The sequence below is a fragment of the Anolis sagrei genome, chromosome 9, assembly GCF_037176765.1.
Source record: "Anolis sagrei isolate rAnoSag1 chromosome 9, rAnoSag1.mat, whole genome shotgun sequence".
In the NCBI taxonomy this organism is placed as follows: Eukaryota; Metazoa; Chordata; class Lepidosauria; order Squamata; family Dactyloidae; genus Anolis; species Anolis sagrei.
Window position 1 is genome coordinate 2,799,965 of NC_090029.1, and position 17,150 is coordinate 2,817,114.

At 45.6% G+C, this 17,150-nt stretch overlaps 1 protein-coding gene across 3 annotated transcripts in view; it reads left to right on the forward strand.

Moving 5' to 3' along the window:
• The window catches only part of VPS13C (vacuolar protein sorting 13 homolog C), a 264,400-nt gene that overhangs the window by 79,476 nt on the left and 167,774 nt on the right, over positions 1 to 17,150 (forward strand). For all 3 annotated transcript variants that reach the window (XM_067471235.1, XM_067471236.1, XM_067471237.1), the window contains exons 20-27: positions 2,283 to 2,475; positions 4,657 to 4,771; positions 4,855 to 4,991; positions 7,077 to 7,200; positions 9,321 to 9,438; positions 13,394 to 13,529; positions 15,248 to 15,326; positions 16,740 to 16,870. In XM_067471235.1, the coding sequence (XP_067327336.1) occupies positions 2,283 to 2,475; positions 4,657 to 4,771; positions 4,855 to 4,991; positions 7,077 to 7,200; positions 9,321 to 9,438; positions 13,394 to 13,529; positions 15,248 to 15,326; positions 16,740 to 16,870 (1,033 nt within the window). The remainder of the gene's footprint in view (positions 1 to 2,282; positions 2,476 to 4,656; positions 4,772 to 4,854; positions 4,992 to 7,076; positions 7,201 to 9,320; positions 9,439 to 13,393; positions 13,530 to 15,247; positions 15,327 to 16,739; positions 16,871 to 17,150) is intronic.

Sequence of the window (17,150 nt, forward strand, 5' to 3'; positions counted from 1 at the left end):
GGCCTCTGTCCTCGGCTCAAGCCAGAGAAGCCAGTTTTAAACCAGAGAAGGAAAGAATTTACTCCGCTTGCTTTTCTCTGATTCTGGCCTCTGTCCTTGGCTCAAGCCAGAGAAGCCAGTTTTAAACCAGAGAAGGGAAGAATTTACTCCGCTTGCTTTTCCCCGATTCTGTCCTCTGTCCTCAGCTACAGCCAGAGAAGCCAGTTTTAAACCAGAGAAGGAAAGAATTTACTCCGCTTGCTTTTCTCCGCTTCTGGCCCCTGGCCTCGGCTCAAGCCAGAGAAGCCAGTTTTAAACCAGAGAAGGAAAGAATTTACTCAGCTTGCTTTCCCCTGATTCTGTCCTCTGTCCTCGGCTAAAGCCAGAGAAGCCAGTTTTAAACCAGGGAAGGAAAGAATTTACTCCGCTTGCTTTTCCCCGCTTCTGGCCCCTGTTCTCGGCTCAAGCCAGAGAAGCCAGTTTTAAACCAGAAAAGGGAGGAATTTCCTGTCCTGGGCTCAAACCAGAGAAGCCAGTTTTAAACCAGAGAAGGAAAGAATTTACCCCGCTTGCTTTTCCCCACTTCTGGCCCCTGTTCTCGGCTCAAGCCAGAGAAGCCAGTTTTAAACCAGAAAAGGGAGGAATTTACTGGTCTCGGCTCAAGCCAGAGAAGCCAGTTTTAAACCAGAGAAGGAAAGAATTTACTCAGCTTGCTTTTTCCCCACTTCTGATCCCTGGCCTCAGCTCAAGCCAGAGAAGCCAGTTTTAAACCAGAGAAGGAAAGAATTTACTCAGCTTGCTTTTTCCCACTTCTGATCCCTGGCCTCAGCTCAAGCCAGAGAAGCCAGTTTTAAACCAGAGAAGGAAAGGATTTACTCTGCTTGCTTTCCCCCGCTTCTGGCCCCTGGCCTTGGCTCAAACCAGAGAAGCCAGTTTTAAACCAGAGAAGGAAAGAATTTACTCCGCTTGCTTTCCCCTGCTTCTGGCCCCTGGCCTTGGCTCAAACCAGAGAAGCCAGTTTTAAACCAGAGAAGGAAAGAATGTACTCCATTTGCTTTTCCCCGCTTCTGGCCCCTGACCTCGGCTCAAGCCAGAGAAGCCAGTTTTAAACCAGAGAAGGAAAGAATGTACTCCATTTGCTTTTCCCCACTTCTGATCCCTGGCCTCAGCTCAAGCCAGAGAAGCCAGTTTTAAACCAGAGAAGGAAAGGTTTTACTCTGCTTGCTTTCCCCCGCTTCTGGCCCCTGGCCTCGGTGCAAGCCAGAGAAGCCAGTTTTAAACCAGAGAAGGAAAGAATGTATTCCATTTGCTTTTCCCCGCTTCTGGCCCCTGGCCTCGGCTCAAGCCAGAGAAACCAGTTTTAAACCAGAAAAGAGAGGAATTTCCTGGCTTCGGTTCTAGCCAGAGAAGCCTGTTTTAAACCAGAAAAGGGAGGAATTTCCTATTCTCGGCTCTAGCCAGGGAAGCCCGTTTTAAACCAGAGAAGGAAAGAATTTACTCCACTTGCTTTTCCCCGCTTCTGGCCCCCGGCCTCGGCTCAAGCCAGCGAAGCCAGTTTTAAACCAGAAAAGGGAGGAATTTACTGGTCTCTGCTCAAGCCAGAGAAGCCAGTTTTAAACCAGAAAAGGGAGGAATTTCCTGTCCTGGGCTCAAACCAGAGAAGCCAGTTTTAAACCAGAGAAGGAAAGAATTTACTCTGCTTGCTTTTCCCCGCTTCTGGCCCCTGTTCTCGGCTCAAGCCAGAGAAGCCAGTTTTAAACCAGAAAAGGGAGGAATTTACTCAGCTTGCTTTTCCCTGCTTCTGGCCTCTGTCCTCGGCTAAAGCCAGAGAAGCCAGTTTTAAACAGAAGTAAAGAATTTACTCAGCTTGCTTTCCCCCGATTCTGTCCTCTGTCCTCAGCTAAAGCCAGAGAAGCCAGTTTTAAACCAGAGAAGGAAAGAATTTACTCAGCTTGCTTTTCCCTGATTCTGGCCTCTGTCCTCAGCTAAAGCCAGAGAAGCCAGTTTTAAACCAGGGAAGGAAAGAATTTACTCAGTTTGCTTTTCCCTGATTCTGGCCTCTGTCCTCGGCTAAAGCCAGAGAAGGCAGTTTTAAACCAGAGAAGGAAAGAGTTTACTCTGTTTGCTTTTCCCCGCTTCTGGCCCCTGGCCTTGGCTCAATCCAGAGAAGCCAGTTTTAAACCAGAGAAGGAAAGAATTTACTCCGCTTGCTTCTCAGAAAGCAACACTGATGTCTACCTTTTGCAGACGTATACCAGGGTTAGGAGGATTTCCTGATTGCCTCGCTCCTTTCCCGCTTGCAGGGTGGAAGCCAAGCTGGAGCATTGGTACGTGACGGGCCTGAAGCAGAAGGAGGTGGTGCCTTCCCTCGTGGCCTCCATTGGAGACGCCCGCTCCTCTCTGCTCAAGATTGCCTTTGAGACCAATCCGGAAGGGAGCTCCGCTGATCAGAGCCTCTCCGTGGAGTCGCAGCCTGTGGAAATCATATATGACGCAGTGAGTAGGAAGCATTTGCCCGCTGCCTTCTTCCCGTGTTTGTTCGATTCGTGCCACAGTGGCACCAGATCTTGCTTCCATCCTTACTATTATTAATACCCTTCCAAGTCTATTATTCTACTATCATTAAGCAGAGGTTGGAAGGCTGTCTGTCTGGAGGGATTGGATAGTATCCTCCTTCCTGGCAGAAGGTGGTTGGACTGGATGACCCTTGGAATCCCTTGCTGTTCTCGAATCTTATTATTATTATTATTATTATTATTAAGCAGGGGCTGGATGGCTATCTGTCAGGAGAGATCAGATTGTGTCCTCCTTTATGGCAAAAGGGGGCTAGACTGGATGTCCCTCTTTGGGGTCTCTTCCAAGTCTAGGATTCTATTATTATTATTATTATTATTATTATTATTATTTGAATGCAATATTCCTGCTTCTTGGCAGGGGGTTGGACTGGATGGCCCATGAGGTCTCTTCCAACTCTTTGATTCTATTATTCTATTATTCTATTGTTATTATTATTAGAAGCACAGCAAGATGAGTTCACAGGAGGAAGAAACTTCTGTAGATTTGGAAAATGAAAGTACCAGTGGGAATGTTTCAGAGGGAAGCCATGACCTTTCACTCCCTTCTGCACCTGGGAACCTTAATGAGAATAGAAGGGGCAAGATCTGGCAAGACAGGAGTGAATCACTCAGCTTGCGAAGGTCTTCCAGATTAAAAGAAATACAAACAATGGCTTCAAAGCAGGGAGGCGTTTCACGAAACCAATCCCTCGGCTTTAAGTGCCTTCCGCTGGGCTGACTTTCTCAGTTCAGGCATCGTTTTAGATTGATGAGTACCTTGGCAATTCTCCTGGTTTCCCTGGCCATCATCTTGAGAGATTTCTACACCAAGTACGGTTAGTGGATTGCTAACAGGTTCCAGTATTTTACAGTGTGGCTTTGGGGTTTTGATCTTGTTCGTGGGCATTCGTGTTTGCTGATTTTGCTGTGGCTTTTGACTTTGCATTTTTCCTTTATTTTGTAACCATTTTTCATGAATAAAAAAGGATTGTTTTTTCACAGTCAAGTGTGGTGGATAGTTATCTTAGGGCAGTGGTTCTCAACCTTTGTAATGTCGTGACCCCTTAATACAGTTCCCCATGGTGTGGTGACCCCCAATCATAAAATTATTTTCGTTGCTCCTTCACAACTACAATTTTGCTACTGCTTTGAATCGTAATGTAAATATCTGATATGCAGGATGTATGTTCATTCATGACCAAATTTGGCACAAATACCTGATACATCCAAATTTGAATACTGGTGGGGTTGGAAGAATTGATTTTGTCATTTGGGAGTTGTAGTTTCTGGGATTTATAGTTCACCTACAATGAAAGAGCATTCTGAACTCTATCAACGATGGAATTGAACCAAACTTAGCACACAGAACTCCCATGACCAACAGATAATACTGGAAGGCCTTGGAGGGCCCTTGACCTTGAGTTTTGGAGTTGTAGTTTACCTATATCCAGAGAGCACTGTGACTTTTAAACAATGATGGGATCTGGAGCAAACTTGGCACAAATACTCAATTTACCCAAATGTGGACACTGGTGTAATTTGGAGAAAATAGACATTGACATTTGGGAGTTGTAGTTGCTGGGATTTATAGCTTACCTACAATCAAAGCGTATTCTGAACTCCACCAACAATGGAATGGAGCCAGTCTTGACACACAGAACTTCTACGACCAACAGAAAATATTGGAAGGGTTTGGTGGGCATCAACTTTGATTATGGGAGTTGTAGTTCACCTACACCCAGAGAGCACTGTGGACTCAAACAATGATGGATCTGGACCAAACTTGGCATGAATACTCAATATGCCCACATGGTGGAGTTTGGGGGAAATAGACCTTGACATTTGGGAGTTCTAGTTGCTACGATTTATAGTTCATCTACAATCAAAGAAAATTCTGTACCCCATCAACAATAGATTTGGGCCAGACTTCCCATACAGAACCCTCATGACCAACAGAAAATACTGTGTTTTCTGATGGTCTTTGGTGACCCCTCTGACATCCCCTCACGACCCCCTCAGGGGTCCCGACCCCCAGGTTGAGAAACACTGTCTTAGGGCCTCGTTTCCTGCTCTGGGTTGCAACAATAATAATCAATAATCAGACCTTCCCCCTTTCCCCCAGAGGACGATCAATGCACTGGTGGACTTCTTCCGGACGAACAAAGGCATGGACCTGGAGCGCTTGACCACGGCCACGCTATCGAAGCTGGAAGAGATCAAGGAGCGGACGGCCACAGGTACGCCTTTGGGGATCCCCCTTTCCTCTGACACCCCACGAAGACCCCTCTTCACTGGGCTTCCTTTTCCTTTCCTTTTCTAGGACTCACGCACATCATTGAGACGCGCAAAGTCCTCGACCTGAGGATCAACCTGAAACCGTCCTACCTCCTGATTCCGCAGACGGGCTTCCATTACGACACATCCAACCTCCTCATTTTGGACTTTGGCGCTTTTCAGGTAGAGCGTCGTTGCATTTCCTTGGGTTCAGCACTCAAAGTCTTGACTCAGATAACCATTTATTTATTTGTCGTGTCAGGGCAACCAGTCAATTGTATTACATTTCTAACAGAACAAAGCAAACAAACAGACAAAATACAAAATTTGTGAGTTTGGTAGTTGATTAAATGTCCTTTGACCAGTATCTGTCCCCTTGGAGTGCCTCTGGTAGATCCTCCCTTGTGCATGTGGCAGGGCTCAGGTTGCATTGCAGCAGGTGGTCTGTGGTTGGCTCTTCTCCACACTCGCATGTCGTGGACTCCACTTGGTGGCCCCATTTCTGAAGGTTGGCTCTGCATCTTGTGGTGCCAGAGCACAGTCTGTTCAGCGCCTTCCAAGTTGCCCAGTCTTCTGTGTGCCCAGGGGGAAGTCTCTCATTTGGTATCAGCCATTGATTGAGGTTTTGGGTTTGAGCCTGCCACTTTTGGACTCTCACTTGCTGAGGTGTTCCAGCGAGTGTCTCTGTGGATCTTAAAAAACTATTTCTAGATTTAAGTCGTTGACGTGCTGGCTGATACCCAAACAAGGGATGAGCTGGAGATGTCTCTGCCTTGGTCCTTTCACTATTGGCTGCTCCTTCCCGGCGGATGTCAGGTGGTGGAATACCGGCTAAGCAGTGTAATTTCTCCCGTGGTGTAGAGCGCAGACACCCCTTGACGATGCAGCATGTCTCATTAAGAGCCACATCCACTGTTTTAGCGTGGTGAGATGTGTTCCACACTGGGCATGCATACTCAGCAGCAGAGTAGCATAGTGCAAGGGCAGATGTCTTCACTGTGTCTGGTTGTGCTCCCCAGGTTGTGCAAGTCAGCTTTCGTATGATATTGTTTCTAGCACCCACTTTTTGCTTGATGTTCAGGCAGTGCTTCTTGTAGGTCAGAGCACGGTCCAGAGTGACTCCTCCCAGGTATGTGGGTGTGCTGCAATGCTCCAGTGGGATTCTTAGATGTTATATTGATGCTCTGTTGTATTGTTATATTGACGTAGCTGATTTAGTTACTGTTTTAAATGCTAATATTGTGCACCTGTATATTGTCCTGGCTGTAAACCGCACTGAGTCGCCTACGGGCTGAGAGAGTGCGGTATACAAGTAAAGTAAATAAATAAATAAATTCCTTCCCAGGTAATCATCCTCAGAGCTAGGGATGCCTGTCTGTTCTTGAGATGAAAAGCACATGTCTGTGTTTTAGATGGATTAGGGATCAGCTGGTTTTCCCTGTAATGGGCAGTAAGAGCACCTAGAGCTTCGGAGAGCTTCTGTTCAACCATCTCAAAGCTCCCTGCTTGAGTGGTGATGGCACGATCATCAGCATAGATGAAGCTCTCTGTCCCTTCTGGCAGAGGCTGGTCATGTATGTAGATGTTAAACATGGATGGAGCAAGCACGCTCCCCTGAGGCAGGCCGTTTTTCTGTTTCCGCCATCTGCTTCTCTGGCCCTAGAACTCAACAAAGAAGCTCCTGTTTTGTAGCAGGTTTCCTATGAGGCGGGTGAGGTGGTCGTCCTCTGTGATATTATATATATGATATATGATTAGGGATCAGCTGGTTTTCCCTGTAAGAGGCAGTAAGAGCACCTAGAAGCTTCGGAGTGCTTCTGTTCCACCATCTCAAAGCTCCCTGCTTGAGCGGTGATGGCACGATCATCAGCATAGATGAATCTCTCTGTCCCTTCTGGCTGTGGCTGGTCATTTGTGTAGATGTTGAACGTGGATGGAGCAAGCACGCTCCCCTGAGGCAGGCCGTTCTTCTGTTTCCGCCATCTGCTTCTCTGGCCCTGGAACTCAACAAAGAAGCTCCTGTTTTGTAGCAGGTTCCCTATGAGGCGGGTGAGGTGGTCGTCCTTTGTGATATTATACATTTTTCTCAGGAGGAGGCGGTGGTTCACGGTATTATAGGCTGCTCACAGGGCTTTTCAGGTAGAGCGTCGTTGCATTTCCAGGGGTTCGGCACTCAAAGTCTTGACTCAGATAACCATTAAAAGGAGGACACTCAAATTATGGGAAATGTCTGCATTCTCCGTAATGGTGTCCATGCTTGTTCCATAGCTGAACAGCATCCATCAAGGTGGCAACCAAGCTCCGGGAACATCGCTGGAAGAAATTATGGACCAGGCCTACGACAAGTTTGACGTGGAAATCAAGAACGTTCAATTGCTTTTTGGCAGATCAGGTAGGAAGTCCTTGATCAAAGAGTCCGATATCTGGAAATATCCTTGTTTACTAGTTGGTGCAGTGGGCTGAAAGTATTACTATTATTATGTCTTGGAAATCCGTCGCCCACAAACATACAAACATTGACTTTTATGTATTCTCAAAGACCTTCATGACCAGAATCACAGGTTTTTTGGACTGTTTGGCCATGTTCTAGAACAGTGTTTCTCAACCTGGGGGTCAGGACCCCTGAGCGGGTTGCAAAGGGGTGTCAGAGGGGTCACTGAAGATCATCAGAAAACATAGTATTTTCTGTTGGTCATGGGGGATTCTGTGTGGGAAGTTTTGTCAGAGTATTGATGCTTGCCAGCAGAAGGATTGCTAGATCAACAGACACTGTGTTCAAAATAAGGACTCTGCAGGCTTTCAGTTACAATAGAAAACTAAGTTTTACTAAGTACATCTACACACGTCTATTCACAGCAAGCTACAGACAGGAACTCCTAGAAAAAACAACAGTCTCTGAACATCTGCTTATCTGACTTCTGGCTGAGACCAGATCCTCCCTCTTCTTCCCAGCCAGAGCACACGTTATCTCATTTCTGTCAAGGTTACATTTCACAGCCTCAGCACAGTATTCCTAATACACAATAGAACGGAATAGAATCCATCTTGAAATACATCTTAATCCATCTTGAATTACATAGAAACACATTGAAAAACACACATACATAACTAAATAATCCTGACAAGTTTGGCCCAATTCTATCTTTGGTGGAATTCAGAATTCTCTTTGATTGTAGGTGAACTAGAAATCCCAGCAAGTACAACTCTCAAATGTCAAGGTCTGTTTTCCCCAAACTCCACCAGTGTTCACACTTGGACACATTGAGTATTCGTGTAGAGTTTGGTCCAGATCCATCATCGTTTGAGTCCACAGTGCTCTCTGGATGTAGGTGAACTACAACTCCAAAACTCAAGGTCAATGTCCACCAAACCCTTCCAGTATGTTCTGTTGGACGTGGGAGTTCTGTGTTCCAAGTTTGGCTCAATTCCATCATTGGTGGAGTTCAGAATGCTCTTTGATTGTAGGTGAACTAGAAATCCCAGCAACTACAACTCCCAAATGTCAAGGTCTGTTTTCCCCAAACTCCACCAGTGTTCACACTTGGGTACATTGAGGATCCATGCCAAGTTTGGTCCAGATCCATCATCGTTTGAGTCCACAGTGCTCTCTATAGATGTAGGTGAACTACAACTCCAAAACTCAAGGTCAATGTCCACCATACCCTTCCAGTATGTTGTGTTGGACGTGGGAGTTCTGTGTTCCAAGTTTGGCTCAATTCCATCATTGGTGGAGTTCAGAATGCTCTTTGATTGTAGGTGAACTAGAAATCCCAGCAACTACAACTCCCAAATGACAAAATCAATTTTTTTGAGTGGACATACATTGGGTTGTATCTCAAAATCAACCCTCCCCCAACCCCACCAGCATTCAAATGTTGGTGTATCAGATATTTGTGCCAAATTTGGTCCAGTGAATAAAAATACATATATTTGTTATCATATATTTAATATCATATATCATATATTTACATTACAATTCAAAACAGGAGCAAAATTACAGTTATGGAGTACCAATGAAAATAATGTTGTGGTTGGGGGTCACCACGACATGAGGAACTGTATTAAAGGGTCGCGGCATCAGGAAGGTTGAGAAGCACTGTTCCAGAAGCACTCTCTCCTGACGTTTTGCCTGCATCTATGGCATGCATCCTCAGAGGTTGTGAGATCTGCTGGAAATTAGGAAAATTGAGTTCATATATCTCAATTTATCAGGAATATCAGGTATGCGTGCTAAATTTGGTCCAGATCCATCATTGTTTGGGTTCGCAATGCTCTCTGGATGTGAGTGCACTGCAACTGCTATGAATTTCTCACATCAGAAGTGACTTGCAGTTTCTCAAGTCACTTCTTACACACACATACATACACACACCCTAGGAAAGTGAACCACCTGATTGTATTGTTATCTTTGGATGTTAACTCTTGATTTCCAATGTATATTTGTGTATGTGTGCCCTTACCCCTTATGATCCTATGACTAATGGACCTTGTCCTTTCTCAACTGTCCTTCAGGAGAAGACTGGAAGAAGGCAAGGTTGGAGCACCCGTCAGCGCTGCACATCTTGCGTCCCATGGACATCCGCGTCCAGCTGGCCAAGTCCATGGTGGAGAAGGACATCAGGATGCCCAAGTAAGGCATTAGGGTTCAAATGGCTGGCTATATATGTACATAGCTATTCAAGGTGCAGGTTCTTACCTACAAAGCCCTGAACGGTTCGGGACCCGCCTACTTGCGTGACCGCATTTCTGTGTATGAACCCACACGATCTCTTCGATCATCTGGAAAGGCCCTGCTCACGCTCCCGCCCCCTTCACAGGCGCGATTGGTGGGGACGAGGGAGAGGGCCTTCTCGGTGGTGACCCCCTGACTCTGGAACTCACTCTCCAAGGATATCAGACAAACCCCCACATTGGCAGTCTTTAGGAGGAGCCTGAAAACGTGGCTGTTCCAGTGTGCCTTCCCTGAATAAAGGAAACAATCCCCTGCAAAATACCCTGAGAAGCACTTTAATTACCCGTTGGGTTGCTCTTTACTTTTGGTTTAAAACCCTCCTACTAGATACACCCTCTGTTCATCTCTAGTATTTATTTTTATAGTTTTAACTATTACATCTGGCCCGGCCATAGGTTTTTTAAATTCTCGTGTGTTATTGTCTACGTGTGAGGTATACTAATTGTATTGTATGTCCAAAGAACTTCTAACTGTGCTAAGACACAAAAGAGACAAGCACAAGCAGTGGAAAAAGGGAGAAATCACCAAAGAAGAATTCAAACAAATAGCCAACACCTGTAGGGAAAAGGTCCGCAAGGCGAAAGCACAAAACGAGCTCAGGCTTGCCAGGGACATTAAAAACAATAAAAAGGGATTCTTTTCTTCTTTTCTTATGTCAGTAGAAAAAGGAAAAACAAGGAGGTGATAGGGCCTCTTCGAGGAGAAGATGGGGCAATGCTGACAGGGGATAGGGAAAAGGCAGAACTCCTTAATGCCTTCTTTGCCTCGGTCTTCTCACAAAAAGAAAGTCATCTTCAACCTCAGCAAGATGGAGTGGATGAGGGATTAGAGGACATCCAAACCCAAATTGGGAAACAAGTTGTCCAGGAATACCTGGCCACTCTAAATGAGTCCAAGTCCCCTTTCAGGGCCAGATCAACTCCACCCAAGAGTACTGAAGGAACTAGCGGAAGTCATTTCGGAACCATTGGCAACCATCTTTGAGAGTTCCTGGAGAACGGGAGAAGTTCCAGCAGATTGGAGGAGGGCCAATGTGGTCCCAATCTTCAAGAAGGGAAAAAAGGAGGACCCAAACAATTACCAATGTCCGGTCAGCCTCACGTCGATACCGGGCAAGATTCTGGAAAAGATGGTTAAGGAAGTGGTCTGCACACACTTAGAAACCAATGCGGTCATCGCTAAGAGTCAACATGGATTTATCAAAAACAAGTCATGCCAGACTCGTCTGATCTCTTTTTTCGATAGAGTTACAAGCTGGGTAGATGCGGGGAATGATGCCGTGGATGGAGCGTGTCTGGATTTCAGGAAGGCCTTCATTGACAAGGTCCCCCATGACCTTCTGGCAAGGAAACTAGCCCAATGTGGGCGAGGCACAACTACGGTGAGGTGGATCTGGAATTGGTTAAATGGACGAACCCAGAGGGCGCTCACCAATGCTTCCTCTTCATCTTGGAAAGAAGTGATGAGTGGAGTGCTGCAGGGTTCCATCTTGGGCCCGGTCCTGTTCAGGATCTTCATTAATGGCTTAGACAAAGGGCGAGAAGGCATGATCATCAAGTTTGCAGATGACACCAAATTGGGAGGGATAGCCAAGACTCCAGAGGACAGGAGCAGGATTCAAAGGGATCTTGACAGAGTAGAGAGATGATGGGCCAAAACTCACAAAATGAAGTTCAACAGGGACAAATGTAAGATACTCCACTTTGGCAGGAAAAACGAAATGCAAAGAGACAGAATGGGGGACGATGAGGCCTGGCTCGAGAACAGCACATGGGGGAAAGATCTTGGAGTCCTCGTGAGGAGGAAGTTAAACATGAGCCAACAATGTGATGTGGCGGCAAAAAAAGCCAATGGGATTTTGGCCTGCATCAATAGGAGGAGCCTAGTGTCTAGATCTAAGGAAGTCATGCTCCCCATGCTCTATTCCACTTTGGTTAGACCACATCTGGAATATTGTGTCCAGTTCTGGGCACCACAATTCAAGAGAGATCTTGACAAGCTGGAATGTGTCCAGAGGAGGGCGACTAAAATGATGAAGGGTCTGGAGAACAAGCCCTATGAGGAGCGGCTTAAGGAGCTGGACATGTTTAGCCTGAAGAAGAGTAGGCTGTGAGGAGATATGATAGCCATGTATAAGTAATATGTGAGAGGAAGACATAGGGAGGAGGAGGGAGCAAACTTGTTTTCTGCTTCCCTAGAGACTATCATCATCTTCATCTTCATCATTTAATAACTTATTAATCGCCCTCCATTCGAGAATGCTCTAGGCGATTTACAGCTAAATTACAAAAGATAAAATACATACATACAAAAATTAAAAATCAACAGAGATCGACTGCTCTAGTAAAAAGCCAGGTGTCTTAAGAGCTAGAGTAAAAGGCCCTCAGTCACGCGTGGCTCTCATGTAGGGCGGCAAGGAATTCCACAATAAGGCAGGAGGGGCAGAAATGGAGAAAGCCCACCTGCGCCTGGTCCTTTCCAAGGGCACTTCTCTAGGACCCGGTATAGAGAGTAAGTCACGTTGGGCTGGTCGTTGCGACCTCCGAAGATGGGAGAAGGAGAGGCGGTCCCTAAGGTACGATGGACCCTGGCCGTAAAGAGTTTGAAAGGTCAGAACTAGCATCTTAGACAGGCCACGGGACTCAGTGGGAAGCCAATGTCAATGTTGCAGCACTGGTGTTCTATGGCATTATTTCATGGGCGTTCTTGTGAGTAACCTGGCTGCCACATTCTGAACAATACAAAGCTTTCGGGTCGTAGACATCGGAAGGCCCACATACAGGACGTTGCAATAGTCCAGCCTAGACGTGACCGTGGCATGGATGACAGTTGCCAGAGCCTCGTCAGATAGGGAGGGTGCCAGTTGCCTCGCTTGCCGTAGATGGACAAAGGCTTGTTTGCTGGCAGCAGCCACCTGAGCTTCCATTGTCAGCTGCGAATGCAGGACGACACCTAAGCTCTTCACAGTGGTCGATGGAGATAGGGCAATACCATCGAAGGTGGGCAACGGAGGAGTCAGATCTACCAGAGAATCTCAGTCTTCGCCGGGTTCACCTTCAGTCTGCTAACACGTAGCCAGTTCGACAGAGCTACCAAACATAGGGTCTCCAGACTCCTGATCTGCTCCCTCCTCCCTGTGGCTTCCTCTCACATATTTATAGAGGGCTATCATATCCAATCTCAGCCTTTTCTTCTTCAGGCTAAGAGAGATATTGACAAGCTGGAATGTGTCCAGAGGAGGGCGACTCAAATGATCAAGGGTCTGGAGAACAAACCCTATGAGGAGCGGCTTAAGGAGCTGGGCATGTTTAGCCTGAAGAAGAGAAGGCTGAGAGGAGATATGATAGCCATGTATAAATATGTGAGAGGAAGCCACAAGGAGGAGGAGGGAGCAAGCTTCCCTGGAGACTAGGACGCAGGAGGAGGAAGAGGAAGAGGAGGACATGCACAAGAAGTGGAAAAAGGGAGAAATCACCAAAGAAGAATTCAAACAAATAGCCAACACCTGTAGGGAAAAGGTCCACAAGGCTAAAGCAGAAAACGAGTAGGACAAGGAACAATGGCTTCAAACTACAAGAGAGGAGATTCCACCTGAACATGAGGAAGAACTTCCTGACTGTGAGAGCCGTTCAGCAGAGGAACTCTCTGCTCCGGAGTGTGGTGGAGGCTCCTTCTTTGGAAGCTTTGAAACAGAGGCTGGATGGCCATCTGTCAGGGGTGCTTTGAATGCAATATTCCTGCTTCTTGGCAGAATGGGGTTGGACTGGATGATAGCCCAGGAGGTCTCTTCCAACTCTTTGATTCTAGGATTCTATGATTAATAGTACTAAGAGTAATTTCTCTTTCCCGGCAGGTTCAAAGTCTGTGGGGAGCTGCCCCTGGTCCACCTGGGAATCTCTGACCGGAAGATCCAGGGCGTCTTCCAGCTCCTGGAGAGCATCCCTTTCCCCCAGAAGTCGGCTGCAACGTCGGTCCCGAGCACCATCAAAGTAAATGCAGGAGAGGGCGCATTCTCACGCATGTTCCCGGGTCATTGGGGAAGGAAAGCGGGATGCCATGTTTTGGATTGGAACTCTCCGTGCAAATTTAAAGTATATATGTTTAGGTGTCTAACTTGCATTGCATTGGGTTTTTGTCAAGATCCGCTTTGAGTCTATTTTAGAGAGAAAGAGTGGGATATAAATAAAAATAGAATAAAATAAAAATATATAAATTTAAGTATCAATAATAATAATAATAATATAATAATAATAATAATAATAATCTATATAAACAAAAATGTAATGTTCATTTGTGGGATTAATAGAATGGTGGACAAATTGACACCAAATTTGGACACAAGACACCTAACAACCCAATCTATGTCCTTGACTCAAAAAAAAATCGATTTTTGTCATTTGGGAGTTGTAGTTGCTGGGATTTATAGTTCACCTAAAATCAAAGAGCATTCTGAACCCCACCAACGATGGAATTGAACCAAACTTGGCACACGGTTCTCCCATGACCAACAGAAAATGCTGGAAGGGGTTGGGGGGCAGTGTCCTTTGTTTTTGGAGTTGTAGTTCACCTACATCCAGAGATCACTGTGGACTCAAACAATGATAGATCTGGACCAAACTTGGCACAAATACTCAATATGCCCAAATGTGAACACTGGTGGAGTTTGGGGAAAATAGAATCTTGACATTTGGAAGTTGTAGTTGCTGGGATTTGTAGTTCACCTACAACCAAAGAGCATTCTGAACCCCATCAACGATGGAATTGAACCAAACTTGGCACACAGATCTCCCTTGACCAACAGAAAATGCTGGAAGGGTTTGGTGGGCAGTGTCCTTTGGTTTTGGAGTTGTAGTTCACCTACATCCAGAGATCACTGTGGACTTAAATAATCATGGATCTGGACCAAATTCTATATGAATGCTCGATATGCCCAAATATGAACACAGATGGAGTTTGGAGGAAATAGATCTTGACATTTGGGAGTTGTAGTTGCTGGGATTTATAGTTCACCTACAATCACAGAGCATTCTGAACCCCACCAACGATGGACTTGGGCCAAACCTCCCACACAGAACTCCCATGTGGGCCAGAGCAACGCGTGGCAGGGGACAGCTAGTAGTAGTAGTAGTAGTAATAATAATAATAATAATAATAATGTTCTTGGTTTTGTGGTGAGCCATTTAGAGTCTTTTTAAAGAGATAAAACAAGATAAAAATCTAAATCTAGTCTACTCTGTATTTTAGTGTTTGATTTGCTTTTGCCAAGTTAGCCATATTAAGTAATTGTATTATTATTTTAATTTTATACCCAAAATTTTATAAGGTTTTACATGCCTAAAAAGTCGTCTAGTACCCCGGAATATACGGTAATTAAAAATTAATAGTAACAATAATAAGCTTATGTGATATGAGGATTTAAAGCTTGAACTGCAAAACTCTGGCACAAGCCAGTGAAGGGGGGCCCAGTGGTGATCGGCACACTGGGTGCAGTGCCTAAAGACCTTGGCCTGCACTTAAACACAATCGGTGCAGACAAAATTACCAACAAAAGGTCACCCTACTCGGATCTGCACGCATTATTCACTAATACATCACACAGTCCTAGACACTTGGTAAGTGTCCGACGTGTGATCCAATAGTGTCTGCTGTGGACTCATCTTGTTGTGTTTCAAATAATAATAATAATAATTGGATCCTTTTTCTCTAGGGGCCCGCAATTCCTGTTGTTACCGATACACGGAAGGCTTTCCTTGGGACGCCTCTGTTGCTGGAAGGAGTGGCATCAGGTAATTCACACAAAGCGCATGGAGGAAGCATGAAGCACTGGATTTCTTGTTAGAATCATAGAATCACAGAGTTGGAAGAGACCTCATGGGCCTTCATCCAGTCCAACCCCGTTCTGCCAAGAAGCAGGAATATTGCATTCAAATCACCCCTGACAGATGGCCATCCAGCCTCTGCTTCAAAGCTTCCAAAGAAGGAGCCTCCACCACACTCCGGGGCAGAGAGTTCCACTGCTGAACGGCTCTCACAGTCAGGAAGTTCTTCCTCATGTTCAGATGGAATCTCCTCTCTTGTAGTTTGAAGCCATTGTTCCTTGTCCTGATCTCCATGGAAGCAGAAAACAAGCTTGCTCCCTCCTCCTCCCTGTGGCTTCCTCTCACATATTCATACATGGCCCTTATCATGTCTCCTCTCAGCCTTTTCTTCTTCAGGCTAAACATGCCCAGCTCCTTAAGCCGCTCCTCATAGGGCTTGTTCTGCAGACCCTTGATCATTTAGTCACCCTCCCTATGACATATTCCCTTCTCATATTTATACATGGCTATCATGTCTCCTCTCAGCCTTCTCTTCTTCAGGCTAAACATGCCCAGCTCCTTAAGCCGCTCCTCATAGGGCTTGTTCCGCAGACCCTTGATCATTTAGTCACCCTCCCTAGGACATATTCCCTTCTCATCTTTATACATGTCTATCATGTCTCCTCTCAGCCTTCTCTTCTTCAGGCTAAACATGCCCAGCTCCTTAAGCCGCTCCTCATAGGGCTTGTTCTGCAGACCCTTGATCATTTAGTCACCTTCCCTATGACATATTCCCTTCTCATATTTATTCATGGCTATCATGCCTCCTCTCAGCCTTCTCTTCTACAGGCTAAACATGCCCAGCTCCTTAAGCCGCTCCTCATAGGGCTTGTTCTCCAGACCCTTGATCATTTGAGTCGCCCTCCTCTGGACACATTCCAGCTTGTCAATCTCTCTCTTCAATTGCGGTGCCCAGAACTGGACACAATATTCCAGGTGAAGTGGTCTAACCAAAGTGGAATAGAGCATGGGGAGCATGACTTCCCTAGATCTAGACACTATGCTCCTCTTGATGCAGGCCAAAATCCCATTGGCTTTTTTTGCCACCACATCACATTGTTGGCTCGTGTTCCCCTTCCTTTCCACAAGGACTCCAAGATCTTTTTCACACGTCCTGCTCTCGAGCCAGGCCTCATCGTCCCCCATTCTGTCTCTTTGCATTTCGTTTTTCCTGCCTCAGTGGAGTCTCTTGCATTTGTCCCTGTTGAACTTCATTGTGTTAGTTTTGGCAAATCATCTCTCTAATCTGTCAAGATTGTTTTGAATCCTGCCTGCTCCTGTTGCCATAAAGTTCCAGTCAAATATGGTGTCTTCCGTATGGAAAATATCTTGTCTCCTCAGAATCCGATGATGAATATTTTGATGCCGACGAAGAGAGCGGCGCAAATCAGAGCGTGAAGCCCGTCAAGGCCGAGGCTGCGCCCAAGCACGAGGAGCTCACCGACCTCCAGCTCAAGTTCGAAATTCGGGAGGCAAGTGCTGAATCTGCATTCTGTTGTTGCCATATGGTTTTGGTATATGGTGGTGGGTTTTGATATTTGAATTTTAATTGTATATATTTTATTTATGATCATATGTTTTGGCTTTGTTATACCGCCACCTTCAACCGACAAGAGGTATATTATTATTATTATTATTATTATTATTATTATTATTATTATTATTATTATTAGAAACCCAACAAGATTATTATTGTTATTATTATTTTTAGTAATAACCTAAAGATTCAACTGAACGAATCACCCTTCTTAA